Source organism: Eleginops maclovinus, chromosome 12 (genome assembly GCF_036324505.1).
Source record: "Eleginops maclovinus isolate JMC-PN-2008 ecotype Puerto Natales chromosome 12, JC_Emac_rtc_rv5, whole genome shotgun sequence".
Taxonomy (NCBI): domain Eukaryota; kingdom Metazoa; phylum Chordata; class Actinopteri; order Perciformes; family Eleginopidae; genus Eleginops; species Eleginops maclovinus.
The window spans coordinates 3,261,357-3,277,865 of record NC_086360.1 but is presented as its reverse complement, the minus strand read 5'-3'; the positions used below and the strand labels follow the sequence as shown (position 1 = coordinate 3,277,865).

Below are 16,509 nucleotides of genomic sequence, written 5' to 3'. Positions count from 1 at the left end.
ATAATGTAGCAGGAGATCAGAAATGTATTTTGGGCCTAAACCATTCAATGCTTTATAAACCAGCAGCAGAACTTTGAAATCAATTCTCTGACAGACAGGAAGCCAGTGTAAAGACTTCAGAACTGGAGTGATGTGATCCACTCTCTCAGTGTAAAGACTTCAGAACTGGAGTGATGTGATCCACTCTCTCAGTGTAAAGACTTCAGAACTGGAGTGATGTGATCCACTCTCTCAGTGTAAAGACTTCAGAACTGGACTGATGTGATCCACTCTCTCAGTGTAAAGATCTCAGAACTGGAGTGATGTGATCCACTCTCTCAGTGTAAAGACTTTCTTCAGAACTGGACTGATGTGATCCACTCTCTCAGTGTAAAGACTTCAGAACTGGACTGATGTGATGATCCACTCTCTCAGTGTAAAGACGTCAGAACTGGACTGATGTGATCCACTCTCTCAGTGTAAAGACTTCAGAACTGGAGTGATGTGATCCACTCTCTCAGTGTAAAGACTTCAGAACTGGACTGATGTGATCCACTCTCTCAGTGTAAAGACTTCAGAACTGGAGTGATGTGATCCACTCTCTCAGTGTAAAGACTACAGAACTGGACTGATGTGATCCACTCTCTCAGTGTAAAGACTTCAGAACTGGAGTGATGTGATCCACTCTCTCAGTGTAAAGACCTCAGAACTGGAGTGATGTGATCCACTCTCTCAGTGTAAAGACTTCAGAACTGGACTGATGTGATCCACTCTCTCAGTGTAAAGACCTCAGAACTGGAGTGATGTGATCCACTCTCTCAGTGTAAAGACCTCAGAACTAGACTGATGTGATCCACTCTCTCAGTGTAAAGACATCAGAACTGGAGTGATGTGAGCCACTCTCTCAGTGTAAAGACTTCAGAACTGGAGTGATGTGATCCACTCTCTCAGTGTAAAGACTTCAGAACTGGAGTGATGTGATCCACTCTCTCAGTGTAAAGACTTCAGAACTGGAGTGATGTGATGATCCACTCTCTCAGTGTAAAGACTTCAGAACTGGAGTGATGTGATCCACTCTCTCAGTGTAAAGACTTCAGAACTGGACTGATGTGATCCACTCTCTCAGTGTAAAGACTTCAGAACTGGAGTGATGTGATCCACTCTCTCAGTGTAAAGACTTCAGAACTGGACTGATGTGATCCACTCTCTCAGTGTAGGGATCTCAGAACTGGAGTGATGTGATCCACTCTCTCAGTGTAAAGACTTTCTTCAGAACTGGAGTGATGTGATCCACTCTCTCAGTGTAAAGACTTCAGAACTGGACTGATGTGATGATCCACTCTCTCAGTGTAAAGACTTCAGAACTGGACTGATGTGATCCACTCTCTCAGTGTAAAGACTACAGAACTGGACTGATGTGATCCACTCTCTCAGTGTAAAGACTTCAGAACTGGAGTTATTCCTGTATTGATATGTAGAGAGTTTTTTAACAGCTGTGGCTGTCGTTTATTTGTTATGATGCTTTAGTGATTTGTTCAGTAGTTAAACCATCAAGTATGGAAAGGTCAATTACAAGGTTTCAATAAAACCTGAGTCATTTTGAGTCTATCTCTAAGTTAATGTTTATATATTTACCTTCATTTACCTTTTTTTTTTTTTTTTTGAGTTAAGGGGCTCATAGTTATTGACAGTTGCTTCAGAATTCTGGATTTTGAGATATCTCCATTTTCACTGAAAAATAAAATAAATAAAAAATAAACCGTTCACCCATATTTAAAAGAGAAAACTTCAGTCTGGAATGAATACACTGATTACAATATGTATTCTATAGTAACACTGAAAGCTTTTGGCCATTAAGAGCCTTTTTTTTAAAGTCTGCAAACTAGATTTTTATTTAGAGTAGACAGAGAATAGAGATACATCACAACTGTCCACAGTGCCATTCATCCTCATCCTTAAAACAGTGTGTCCTGCTCTGACGCACTGCTCACTGTTTTTGGTCTATTTTCTCCCTCCTTATTGTCATGTTTCATCTTTCATTTATAAATAAATCAAAACTGATTGCGACATCAGCAAAAAAACTCACACATTATTGCTACCTCCAGCCCACATATAACACAACATAACAATATATGAATAATAGGAACTCATATAACTATGGTTAATATAGGAACTCAACTCAAGCTTAAGTAGCTTAATAAATACAGTTCTCTTTTTCAGGGTTTCACTAAACACGGTGATAACATGAGGGATAAAACCAAATAATTAAATTATTTAATAGTCACTCAAGGTTCTGTGTGATTGATAGAAAAGATGCAGTACCCTTGGGAAGAAAAGTAAGTATAGGGCACCTTAAGCAGGGAAGTCATTTGTAAGCATTTATATTTTGTGAAACTATAGATTAGCAGGCCGTGTGGACCAGAAGTCAAATTTAAAGTACCAGTGTAGGAATAATCTGTTACAAGCAATCAATATGGATTACAAAAGTCCTGTAATCAATATGTTACTTTAAGTCCAAAAGTAAAAGTAGTCATTGTTTGATTGGTCCATTTCTGAATAATATCTCTGATATGTTTTATAATTATTGATCATTATATCATGATTTAAGGGTTGATTATATATACCATCATTAATCCAGATCTGTAAAGTAACTAAAGGGATTAAATACATGTAGTGGAGTAAAAGTACATGATTTAACTCTTGAATTGTAGTGAAGTTGAAGTACAAAGTAGAATAACATTGAAATACTCAAGTAAAGTTTCTCAATAGTTGAAGTTCAGTACTTTAGCTGGGATGTACGTAGTTACTTTAAACCACTGGTGTGGACATTACACTTTATATGCCCACAGCCGGCGCCGGTGTTTCCACATCTTTATACGAGTCTTTGCAGAGTGTTGCCGTTCTCAGTAAATATAAAACAATGTTTCCAATGAAGGAAACGGAAAATATTGTGTCCCCATGATAGTGGTACTGTGGTGGCGGCAGTGAGCCGCAAATTGTGTTGCCGGTGAGACGGACCTCCCTCTTTATGCTGCCGCCTCGGTAGGCTGTCCTGTCCGCCCGGAGGAACACTAGCCTGGCTGCGACGAGGGCGGAGCTGCCCTGGCTGTCACAAAGACATGTTTCATTAAAAAACTAGCCACTACTCTAACTGCTGTCTATATCTACACGGCTTTCTTTGGGCTTAAGCGCGACGACAGAGCACTCGTTCAGCCGAATCGAGGAGAAGCAGGATGCCGGTGAAAGGCGGAGGAAGACTGGCCTCTTACCCAAGCAAGGGCGAAAATATCGGAGTAAGTGGCGCTGTATTGTATTTTTGACATGTGTGAAGTTACACTTGGTAACATGTATCAACTTCGCCATAACATCCCCACGTTTTCTCAAATCATTTGACCAGCCTTGTTTGTGTGCGTATGTGTCCTTAAAAATCTGCCGAAGTGGCTGAAGCTCTGTCGGGCTGTGAGGTGCATGTCAGCCAGCCAATAGTCAGCGTTTCAAACACCTGTTGTGCTTCAGGAGAGCCAATAGAAAGTCTCTTTACATAAGAGTTGCTGGCGTTTCAGTTCGCCTGAAACCTGAGTAAACTGCTCGAACTTTCGCCTTTTCTTATCCAGTGGTGGGAGTTAGTGGTTGTAATCCTGTCCAGATTGACATCTGGGATTTGATCGGGGTTCTCTGGTGATTAGAAGGTCACTGAATGTAATCACTAGTCCAGAAGGGGAAGTGTGTTTGAGGAAAGTGAATGACTAGGCTGCACTGCCATTAGAGATAGGCATCTAACCTGTTCAGCAGCCACCTGTGGAGTCAATATGTGCGTGAGATCGCTGGCAAAGCAGCACACAGAATAAATACTTTTTTGTTGTTACATTCTCAGTGCCATATTCTAACAAATGGTTACATGAGTCTACTAGGGCAACTTTTTGTTTAAAGAAAAGTTGTCTACAATTATGAAGCACATCATTGTACTTAAGTTAAAGCATTGAGGAAAGGTGATGAACACTGCTTGTCCGTCCCCACTGTGTGTGTGGGTAATTGTGTGAGTGAGAGAGGGAGACAGAGAGTACAGTACTCCCCCCAAGACTCCTTCTGGTCTGGTTTGTGGTGCCCAGTAGGAGAGAGGCTATTCAGATTATGGTTATCCCATTGGGAAATCCGTGTGTGTGTGTGTGTGTGTGTGTGTGTGTGTGTGTGTGTGTGTGTGTGTGTGTGTGTGTGTGTGTGTGTGTGTGTGTGTGTGTGTGTGTGTGTGTGTGTGTGTGTGTGTGTGTGTGTGTGTGTGTGTGTGTGTGTGTGTGTGTGTGTGTGTGTGTGTGTGTGTGTGTGCAGACAGCAGTCTTCTTCAATCCTCTTAACCATGGTATTCTAACAATTTGTCTTAAACTCAGCCTGCTTCTCCCAATGATCACACCTATAGTGTATCTCAACTGTTCTCCCGGCTCCATTCAAACTGTTTATACAATAACTTGAAAGACTCGCTTTTTGAGAAGTAAACGGGTCATGTCCTTAAAATGTTATCTCTTTCCTTGTGAAATATCCTATAAGAGTCACAGCCGAGGTTCAAGTGTCATAAAATGGAGTTGAGGATCCAGCTGATGTGTAATCACAGACCAACTCTGTCAAAGAGTAAGAGATAAAAGTTGAGGTATTTGGCGTTTAAGCACTAAAGGTGTTAAAAAAAAAAAGTTGATTGACGTGTAAGCCACTGCGATGGTTGAAGTGTGTGCACCATAAGCAGTGAAGTGTCAGTTGTATCACTGACAGAATAAGTGTGCAGGAGATGAGCTCTCGGGAACAGATTTTCCTCTCCCTGTTCAGACGACTGACTGGTGAGTGAGTCTTGATCAATGACACATTTCTATTTAAAAATACTAAACTGTACTGAACACAAATCCACTGTACTTAATGAATCATTCCTGTTCCTGCTCCGTGTCTAACCTAGTCAGTGCACATTGTTCCGAATGTGGCACGGCACCTTCATGTATTATGGAAAATAATATCACGTTACAGCCTCTTCTCTCTGTGTATCATCGTGTGTACTGTTCAATGAACGAATCAGCACCATCCAAGCAATCTATGATGTATCCAGATGTCGTCAGTTTTCTGTCAATGCTCCCATGATTCAGTGGGGTCTGTTCATCTGTTCCATTCTTTATTTTACAACAGCAGAGAACCCAGTTGAGCTGTAGTGACGTATTCACACCAGCACAGCTGCTGACGGTGAACAGGGAGCACATTCACACGCTGCCTGGCACACATCACAGAGAGACTGGCTGGCACAGTCACACACTGATGCACTATATCTATGGAAACAGAATAATGAGTGTCTCTTGGAGATGTTGAAGCTTCATGTTAACACTAACGGGCACAACTCTGGCCAGTGTCACCTTTATCTGTATTGTCTATAGTGCTGCAGTGATGACGCTTTTTTGTTGGCCATCCCAGAATTCAGCAATGAAAAGGCTCCGTAGACACGAATCAATAGGTTTCTTCCTTTTGGATTATGGAATGTTTCAGAAAATAAGAAATGTTTATGATATTTCTTTTAAGCAGGATACTCAGAATAAGAATCCCATACGTCCTACAGAGGGGAAATGTACATTGCTACACCAAAGTATAGATGCAGACGAAAAACTAAAATCACACACTATTAAATAAAAAGGCATGCACACAGTATTTCAAACAATTTCTTTTTTTTAAATGTACAGAAGTACACATTCAGGAAAAATAAGTCAGTAAGCAGTTTTTATAAATTAACTGAACATGGTAAAATGAGGCGAGTTGATTGCAGTAGTAAATAAAATAAAACATTTACATAATAACATACAGATCCTTGTTGGAATGGACTAACTGAGAAGTAGTGGCAAGTGCTAATAATTATAATAATATTAGCTAGGAACATATTGCACATAAGTGTTATTGCACAACAGTCGTGTCATCATCTCCACATCTTAACATTTCATATAATAGTTGAATCATAAATGCATCTGAAGAGGTAAATCGCTTTAAAATAGCTTAAAACAATAAAGTAACTGCATCCAGGTTGTATGACTTTCCATATTGACGTTTGGTAGTCTTATTACATCGCTTGTTAGCAACCCCTTTTTTAAGACACATAAAAACTTTACACATTCAGGAGTGGGGTATTTCCTGATATCGTATCACAAAACGCAATCATCTCGTACGCTTATATTAACAACGCTCTTTGTTACAGGCGTCGAACCGAGTTCCAGACGATACAACCCAGGTGCTAAAATGCTAAGTCACTTCCTGGTTAAGGACTCATTCCTGCACTACTTTATTAATCTATTGACTATTGTTTGGATTTAAAGGGCTAAATCAGTTGTGGTTTGGAGCTGTACTCAGCCTGTGAAGAAAGTGAATGTCTGCTCATGGTAGCTTTACTTTAACATCTCTTGACATATTACACAAATGTTCCCAACTTGTCTCGGCTGATTACCCCTGAAAAGAAGCAGTAGGGATTATTTTTAGATTGTTTATGTTAAGTAACTGTTAGAGAGTCAAGATATCTTTGATTTCAGTTTTAACCCTTCTTATTATGAAATATAGAAAGTCTTCCAAGTCAACTCACTGTTTTGGTCTGAAATGAGTGAATATGCATATCAACATTTTCCAGATCCCAAAGTTATATCTTCAAATATGGGTTTTATGCGATGAGGCTCCAAAACCCCTTAAAAATCCAAATAATTGTGTATTTATTTAATATAATTAAACCATTTCCTGACTAATCATTTCAGAAATTTTAGGAGCAGTGGGTCCTCTCCTCCTCTCTGGATTACCTCTGATTTGCGCCCCCCATGGTGCCTCATGTCTGACTGTTAGGACTTAACTAACAATGTTTTATTAAGTGAAGGAATGCCAATGTGTGGCTTTAGAGCTTCCCTGAAGTATGTTAGATGTGCTCAGGTCTATGAACCCCCTCACCTTCTCCCTCTCCAGCCCCCCTCCCCCCAATTGTGCAGCATACAAACACTCTATAATTAGACTGCTCACATTTGGGATGATGTAAAAAGATTGAGGCAGTTTCTGGCTGAATATCAGCTCCTCATTAAAATACTGTAGGGTTGTTGGCGTACTGAATAGGGCTTCACGTGTCTTTTAATCTAAAGTTTGTAAGGAATACTGTTAGCTGATCTAGTTCACCTGGGCCATGTGCTCACCTTACTAGGGGTGTGAGATAATGCTTCACTTGTCAATTGCAATTTTAAAGAGGACATATTCTGCTCATTTTCAGGTTCATACAGTAACAGTATTGAGTGCCTCTCTTGGGACATGCTTTAATGTTCAAAAAGCTCTTTATTTCTCTCATACTGCCTGTGCTGCAGCACCTCTTATCACCCTCTGTCTGAAACCAGAAACCTGCTCTGCTCTGATTGGTTAGCTGGCCGGCTCTGTTGTGATTGGTCAACCGCTTAGAGATGTCCTGCACGCATATCGCGTACTTTTGGAGCGCTAGCCATTAGAAGCGCAAGTGTAAATAGTGATGGCAATAATACTCCCTCTGGGGGGAACTTTGGGATTTTAGCCATTGCAGACCATTTACATGCACTAAAACCTATAGAACACACTAAAAAGCATAATAAGGCCCCTTTAGCTTTTTCAATACCATATTAATTCTCATAAAACAATGTCGTTGAATGTCGTTGATGGATTTGTGGCAGTCTAGCTCAGATGTAGAATGCTGGATGTTACAGTGACGACTATGATGAATGCAAATCACTGCATAAAATGCTCCCATTTCTTTATTTGAAATGCATAATATGCATATAGTTGTTTATTGCTTATAGTTCCTGTTGTCAGCCCTACACCTTGTATCTTCTTTCTTTGAGTTGCATCTTCAACCCTTGGTTAATGTTCACCCATGCTTTGTAATGGTCATCTTTACTGATTTACACACCCTATTGTTGATTGGTTGTAACTTTCTTTAGCTATAGAAAGCTTTTCATTGTGCTGGAGACTTTATCGGTCGCCACTGTTTGGGATCAGTTTACAATAAATAAAAAATGCACTGGTTGCATTTCATTCCTTTATTCCTTCAATGTGGAAACTGTTTAAGCACATAGCTATACAAACTGCATTAACATCAACTTATTGACTCTAAAGAAATAGTGCTTTTAGATCTGAAAGGCATGTAGATAGTGTGTCCTGGTCTCCCCCCTGCAGATTTTGTCACTGCCACGTGTTCTCACTCGTGGTTAGTTTTGCAAGTTAAATCAGGACAGTCAACATCACAAAATTGTATTTGAGAAAAAGAGAGTGAGCAAACAGGATCAGACCAGATGTGTGCTGTAAATGTAATTGTGGTGTTAGCGGAGCCTCACCTTGCTCTATGTTCACTCCCTTCCACTGTTAGTGTACACCTACATTACCCTTGCAGATTTTATCTCCTAGTATCCCATAACACGTTTTTAATCATTGGGTTGGCCATGATGGATGTACAAACAGTTTGTGAGGTATCAGACTGGGTGTGGTAATCCCTTGCATTAGCAAATAATCTGGGACCGACATCATTGCGGACCAAGGGGTTCTTTTCAGATTGTTGGGAAATTTGAATCGGGTAACAATCATCACAAAACTCATGTTATATAATCCGGTACCACTTTACAATAAGACTACCCTTATAAAGGATTCATAAAGGGTTTATAATTAGGTTATTACCAGTTCTAACATAGTTTTCATACATCAACACAGGCTCACTATTTGGCAAGATGACTTAGCCTTATATTGGCTACCTAGCTTACTCCGTCTTCATCATCAACAGCATCCTGGGTATCTGTTGTTCACTGAGTTGATTGTCCCCCCATCCATCTGGATGTTTTGTTTATTTCATATCTTATACAAGTTCATTAATGTTTTATAAAGTGTTCACAACCTAATTAATAAATGAATTACAAACTATTCGTAGACCCTTTATAAGGGTAGTCTTATTGTAAAGAGGTTCCTATAATCCTGGCTTTAGAGGAAATCACCCATTCCCAAACTAAAACCTTTGCCTGTTTTCTACAATTTGTGTCCTTCATTTCAGTTTCATTGTCTCACCGCCGTACGATATTGTACAATACAGTGATACGTTATTATCACTCCAAGTCTGACATTTTTCTTTTTCCCAAAATGTCAATAGCCTTTAACATTAGATTTGGAATTCAATTACGTAGATTTTTAGCCAATGTCTTCTTCCTTTTTATACATGTGACCTGATGTGGAAGCAGGAGGCTTGGGAGATTTTCAAGACCAACATAACTATACACCAGAGAGAGAAACCATGTCTCAAATAACCCTTTTCTCTGATTTTTAAAGCAAGCAGATTGAGTACTATGCCTGTTTATTACACTCCCTCAAGATATTCCAGATATTCCCTGACCGTTGGGAACGTTGCCACTTCGGCTGGAACAGCTGCTGGGAGAGGCTGACTGATAAGATTCCTGCCTCCTCAGTGTCTTTATATCTCCTTCTCCATGTCTGTGTTTGGTGTTTATTGGGACTGCCCTGTGGCTGGGGAATAGGTTCAGAGGCCAAGGGTGTGGTGCATTGCTGGAACCCAAGCTAACATCAGGGAAGACCACATTTAGTTCAGGGCTGCTCTCTTACTGGCCTGTGCATGTAAACAAGGCCTAAAGTAGCATGAAAAGCTTGGTGTCATGAAGTCTGGAATTCTAATGTAGTCAAGCACAATTAGTAGAACAGACACTGACTAGAAAGAGACATTAGTTGACTCTGTACCACCATGATCAAAAGTAAAAGCTTACTGGAACAGTTAGAAGCTGTTAGAAGGTTTATTCTTTAGTGTTGATGCGGCTCAGCTGGCAGTGTCCCCCTCCTTCCATGCCTTGTCTCAAATTGCTTCTGTATTTATACTTGCTGTTTTGAATGCACCCTAATGCAATGTATTAGGGGTGGGGGAAATAATCGATACAGCATAGTACAGTATGCGATATTGTATCGATACACGGACGCCAAGTATCGATAGTTTATTATATAAACTATTCATATTGCAAATCTAAATGAAAGTTGAAATGCGGCATATCGCAATATATCCTTTCGCAATACTTAGCATATCGTAGAATCGTAAAGCTATTGTGTCTTGTCTTAAGTATCACGATAGTATCGTATCGTTGGGACCCCTGTGATTCCCGGCCCTACAATGTATTGCTAAATGCACAATGAGTACCTGGATGGTGCAATCAAGGTTTCAAGGTTTCAAGGTTTTATTGGTCATATGCACAGCAGATACAACGTATATGTTGGCAATGAAAATCTTATGTCCCATGCTCCTCCAACAACTCAACATACATGGTGCAAAAGATAAATAAAATAGTGCAAAAAGAGAGAAGAATATTTACAATAACAACAATAAAGATTTGAGGATGTGAAATATATACATATGTGGAATACATTGAAAGTATTTAAATACTTTACACTGTTGAATGAGGAGGTATGGACAGATGCATATATTATGTATAGCAGATGTATATGGCAGATATGTATAATATATAGATATGTGTACTATAAACAGATATGTATGGCAAAGTGTGAGACGTTTGACATTTGAACACAGAAATATATATAAAAGTATGCTGGTGACAAAAAGCTAGGCTAAAAGCACCCAGACCTATGTCTGAAACCGATACTACAAGATGTTCATAGGAGTAGCCAATCAGGAGAGACGCTCCATGGTACACTAGGTTTGTCTAATGAACTGTGATCAGGAAATAGTTTGGATTTGTTTAACTGTATGGGAATTCCACTAAGTTGACATGGTAGCAGTGCTTTAACGTTGGTAGCCTCTGAGAGTTGCTGCTGACTTCGCTGCTTTTCCTCAGCTGATGAGCCGGCAGTGTCTCTGGGAGTGATATGCTGGACTACTTAACAACACGCTACTAAGCATAGCCGACCTCAGCTCTTCTGCTTCACTGCCAGTCACGAACACACACACACACGCACGCACGCACACACGCACGCACGCACGCACGCACGCACGCACACACACGCACACGCACACGCACACGCTGATGGCCTGTAGTCCAGTGTGAGGGATTGGCCTGTTAATGCTGCATATAACAACAACACTTCCGTAGTCGTTAACATTCCAACCCCCACCCTCAGATCAGTTCACAAACTTAAAATATCCCGTCTTAGGCTGCCCCCCCCCTCCCACCTCTCTGTTTGACTCTGCACTGGTTTCTAAAAGCTGCCATGGGTGCCACATTGCAAGTAGGCACTCTAAAAATAGCTTAAATTCTAAAGAGTCAGAGCGAATCTGCATTATCTGGGATATGCAATAATAAATCTTTGGACTGATGGAGATTGGTCAACAAACAAACACACTATACAACCTCACAGAGTGACTTTGTTTACCAACGTCAGACTTGAGGTCACTGGAGTAGGAACTTGGCCCAGTGAAAGGCAGGGGTTGGACTACAGACCCTGACACACCAAACAGATAAAAGACTGTTGTGTGGCCTCACACTGCCTGCGTCTTGGCCAAAAAGATGCATTCGAACACACCGCAAAGACTACAGGCAACTATCACGTACTGTCTGTCTGCGTGAAAGGGAAGTCATTTGTCATTCAAAAAGGAACCAGCCCTTGTTATAATTAATACATTAGATAAAAGCAGATCCCATTCTCACATCTCTTGCCCATCACTTGTCTATTTGTTGGAAATGTACCGCCCTATATCATATCAACTGCAATGTGTTGGAGCACTAGCCAATAGAAGCACAAGTGTTATGTAGTGATGTCATTACTGTACAGAAGTAAACACTGTAGTCCAATGGAGGCGTTTCAGACAGGGATATGCAAATACTTTTCTACTTTGACTTGAGTAACATTTTGGATGCAGGACTTTTACTTGTAACAGAGTCTTCTTACTCTGTGGGAGTTCTACTTTTACTTCTCCCACCTCTGGTCATGTTGACCAGTCTCCACCTTTACAGCACCCCTAACCAGAACATCGCCCCATCGTAGGTGGAGTAGGGGCACAGAGCAGCAGTAGTTCTTCACAAATCAAACTTTAGCTCTCAATGTGCTCCAGATTAAGGATAGAGGGTTCGAGGTCCACCCACAGCATCCTCTCACCATCCTTTGGGAAGGGCTCTTCACATCTTCAATATTAAAGTCCAGTAAACACTTTCACAGTGGAGATCTGAGAGAATGTTCTCTGGGGAACTGTGTTTACCACTGAAATGCTCAAAGGCTTCCTAATAGTTAATCTCCCCTGTGGCCAATACTGAACTAACCAGTACAAACAGTGAGTGTGCACTGAAAAAACTGATACGTTGACTTAATTACGTGTATCATGTCAACAGATTTGACATACCTCTATTACGTTAGTTGAAAGCAATAATATTAAGTTTAAATAAAAACTTAGGATAACTTAATATTATTGCTTTCAACTAACCTTAATACAGGTATGTGACATTTGTTGACGCAATACATTTCATTAAAGTCAATATCTCAGTTTTCTCAGTGCACAGTTTGGCTGCTCTATACTGGCTTTGTGTCCACTTATGAAAATATGCGACACTGCATTTGGCTGAGTACTGGTCAGCGTGTGTGTGTGTTCCAGCACAGATGTTGTTTCCTGTCAGTGAACATGACTACGAAGACATTATCTGGGGAATTACAGGAAGAGGGAGTGATGGTTAACTTCCTGCTGCAGGAGCCTCTCTCCCATGTTTCCACCTCACCACACCCTGAGCTCTGAGGCCAGGATCAGAGCTCAGTGTTTGGACCAAAATATACAAACTTTATCTCCCTGCTGCCTCAGGCCTTCACTGGTCAAACGATCGCACTGTTAGATATGATCTCTGTGATAGAACCTGTCATCATTATCAGCAGCGAAATGTCAGCGGTTGTGAACTTATCAGGATTAAGTTAAAGGCTTTTTCTTCACAGACCTTTTACTGTATCAACAGAGGTGGGAGAAGGATGTAAATCTTGTACTTGAGTAAAAGTAGAAGTACTCAGGTCTTGTACTTGAGTAAAGTAGAAGTACCAGAGAGTAGGAATACTCTGTCACAGTAAAAGTCCTGCATTCTAAATGTTCCTCCAGTGAAAGTAGAAAGTACTCTCATCTAAATGTACTTAAAGTAGCGACAGTAAAAGTAGTCATTGTTTGATTGGTCCATTTCAGAATAATATCTCTGATATGTTTTATAATGATTGATCATTAAAGTGTTCTCAGAGCTGGTAAAGGTGCAGCTAGTTTGAATGACTTTGTATACTGCAGGGTAGCTGCTGAATTTACTCCAGGTGAACTAAAGTCTGATTTAAGGGCTGATTATATTTACCATCATTAATCCAGATCTGTAAAGGTGTTGAATAAATGTAGTGGAGTAAAAGTACTACACTTAACTCTGAACTGTAGTGGGGTAGAAGTACAAAGTAGCAAAACATTAGAATACTCAAATAAAGTACAAATATCTCAAAATTGTACTTAAGTATATGTACTTGAGTAAATGTACTTAGTTATTCACACCACAGATTATGTGTTTATCATGTTTCATGGAAGAGAAACCTTTTTTCTGCCATCACTTCAGGTTGGTAAACCGGTGTTTGCTGCGTGTTTGAAGCTGCTCAGCTCCTGAAGGCCTGCTTTATGTCGGCCTGTCCTCCCTGAGAACCCCGTCGTCACAGCAGCTCTGTTGCTGTGTTTCTGACCTGCATGCACAGCACACACTCCTTTTACTGGCATTCGCCACACCTGCAAAAAATTGCTGTGTGTGTCTCATATGTAAATATGGGACAGGTGGTGGTGGTGAGTCATGTTGTTTTCCCAGCTCATCCAGATATTGAGCAGCAGGTGCACACACTGTACAATGGAAGTACAACAATTGTGAAGGAGAATTTAGAAATACATTACAAATATGTATTTATTTATTATCTACTTTTTTTATTCATGCATTCATTTATTTATACCCATTTTGTAAAATGTGCATTTATTTTTGGAATTTTGTGTTTATTATCTTTCTCAATTTATTTATTTCACTATTTCTTTCTTTATTGATCTCAACATTTATTTACTATTTTATTTATTTGTGAATGAATTGATAAGTTTAATTATACATTTATTTATACTTTGTATACATGGCAATCATCGTACTTACTGTACAGGTTGTTTACCTGTCCTTAAATCCCTTGTAAATTCAGTGAGACAAGTTCAAGTCATACGTAAAGTAACTCGATATTAACCACTTACATTCCCATACAAAACATGTCTAAAATAGTTTTTATATTGGAGTAAATCAACACTGCACAGGTCTAAGTACACAGATGTTTATAAGTATTATGATGTGAAGAGGAGGTTTTGGATAATTGTGTCCAAACGGCGTATTCAGTTCTGGGTTTTTGAAGCCAGAAGCAACCAAATCTTCACATGACATAAACAAACCATTTTATTTCCTCATATTAACTTCTGAAGAAGAAAACATTAGCCTGTAATCAGTAGTTCTTATACCCTGTGTACATTTGTTTCAGTTATCTCCTGGGGTCCTGTGGAGGCCTTGAAAAGCTTTGCAATGTTACTGTAATCAAAAAGGAGATGGATATCATGTCATTAAGGAGACAGGGACATATCAGCATCCGTCATCTCCTTTCCCAGCAGCCATCTCTCCCCCGGCTCTTCAGGTCACACACTTGAAAGAGCTGTCGAAATCAAAGTCTTGTTCTGTCGTGACGAAGATGTTAATCTGAGAGATGAGACACCATAATTTCTGTGTGTGTGTGTGTGTGTGTGTGTGTGTGTGTGTGCGCTAGCTAGTTTTAATGAACTAAAGGTATTAAATAAATGTAGTGGAGTAGAAGTACAAAGTAGCAAAAAATGGAACAGTATCTCCAAACTGTACTTAAGAAAAGTTATTTTGTGAGTCTACTTAAGTACTTTACACCACTGTCCATGCCTCTCTGTAGAAATAGTGCAGTAATACTTTTGATACTCGGTATTTGTCGGAGTAATTCCACAGTAGTGTAACCACTCTGACCCAGTGCTTGTTTTGTGTGTTATGTTAATACAACTGGATGGAACTGGTTCCCATGACCTTGTGCACGTGACTCTGTGATGGTGTGTCAGTGTGTGTGGGTTGGAGTGTGGATGTACTGTGTGTAATGTCACAAAGTCTCCATTGTTGTCTTTCTAAGTATGTGCTTGTACTTTGAGCGGCTCCTCTAACAGTAGACATTGTCTGCAGTCTCACATTCACCTCCATAATGATTACTCTTTTCACAAAGTCCAGCCAATAATGATAATACCAAAATAAGGATATTGTGAGCATTTGATAAGCATATTGACTGATATATTTTTATTTATCTAATATTTTTTAACAGAAGCAAACTTTCTGACATACCTGTGATAAGCTTAAACTGATAGCTTGTATCTGCCATGCTGTTTCATGTTTAATATAATGAAGCAAATATGATAAAGAAAGGATTGTTATACAAGAGCTTTGGAGTTGTTGGTCAAGCTGCTGCTTCCCCTGTCCTCAGGAGGTTAAAGAACCTTCAATTTTTATAGATTTTAAGAAATATTTCTTCCTTTTAGGTTGCCGAATAGACTTTCTCCCTTTCCAAACAAAATGAAATGACCTGGAAATACCTAAGTATCAGCCACGATAAGAGCTGTTTTGAATTAGTTTTATGATAGGAGGGGAGCTTAAATGCTTCCTTTTATAATCTCATTTAAAAAGGGAAACACTGAGTCATCCTTTACCAAAGGGAAGGATATAATGCAACTTTTAAATGGACGCACTATTTGGCTCTATTCTAAAAAACATCACCACGCAGAATGAAGTAATATATTTTTCACGGTTGTCAACGTTTATTAAACCCACATTAAACAACACAACAACAACGCACTGCAGTTGGATTCTCTTAGTATTGTAGTTATCAAGTCCAGATGAATTGTCCTTCACATCTTTTTTTTTTAACTTTATTCTTTTACAACAACAAAAAAACCTTAGTTGAAGATACTTCAATAACAGCAGCTGTTGTACATCAGGTATATTCACCTAAGGTGTCCATGATGTCATCAATCTTCATATTTTACTAACATGATCAACACAGTACACACATTGTCCTTCCCCCACGTCACCAAAAATGACCAACAACAGCTGTACTGTTATGTCAGTAATCACCAGGGCATTACACTCCAGATGAAACAAGTGCAAGTGCAGTGAATCAAAGAAGAAATTAAATAAACTAAAAAACTATTTATTGAGGACAAAGGAGTTGATTTTTTGATTGTTTGACCCTAGGTTAGCAGTTTCCCCGTTACCACAGGTTTTTGTGCAAAGCTATGCTAACCTGGATGAAGTGTTCCTATTTTTTGTAACATCATTACCTACAGGAACTAGCATTTATAAAGAGAAACCAAGATGTTTGATTTAAAACACAGAAATGCGGGTCGCCCTATATCTCATTTGGTAGAGCTGGCAGGGTAGGACCCCCTGAACAGGACCGGGGTTCGAATCTGGCCTGGGATCATCTTTTCCCCACTTTTAAACACATCTCTTGAAT

At 39.7% G+C, this 16,509-nt stretch overlaps 1 protein-coding gene across 4 annotated transcripts in view; it reads left to right on the top strand.

The window, feature by feature from the left end:
• The first annotated feature begins 2,998 nt into the window (after positions 1-2,998).
• Positions 2,999-16,509, top strand: part of LOC134873755 (tight junction protein ZO-2-like) — a 90,716-nt gene continuing 77,205 nt past the window's right edge. For all 4 annotated transcript variants that reach the window (XM_063897586.1, XM_063897583.1, XM_063897585.1 and 1 more), the window contains exon 1: positions 2,999-3,272. In XM_063897586.1, the coding sequence (XP_063753656.1) occupies positions 3,213-3,272 (60 nt within the window). In that variant the 5' untranslated portion in view covers positions 2,999-3,212. The remainder of the gene's footprint in view (positions 3,273-16,509) is intronic.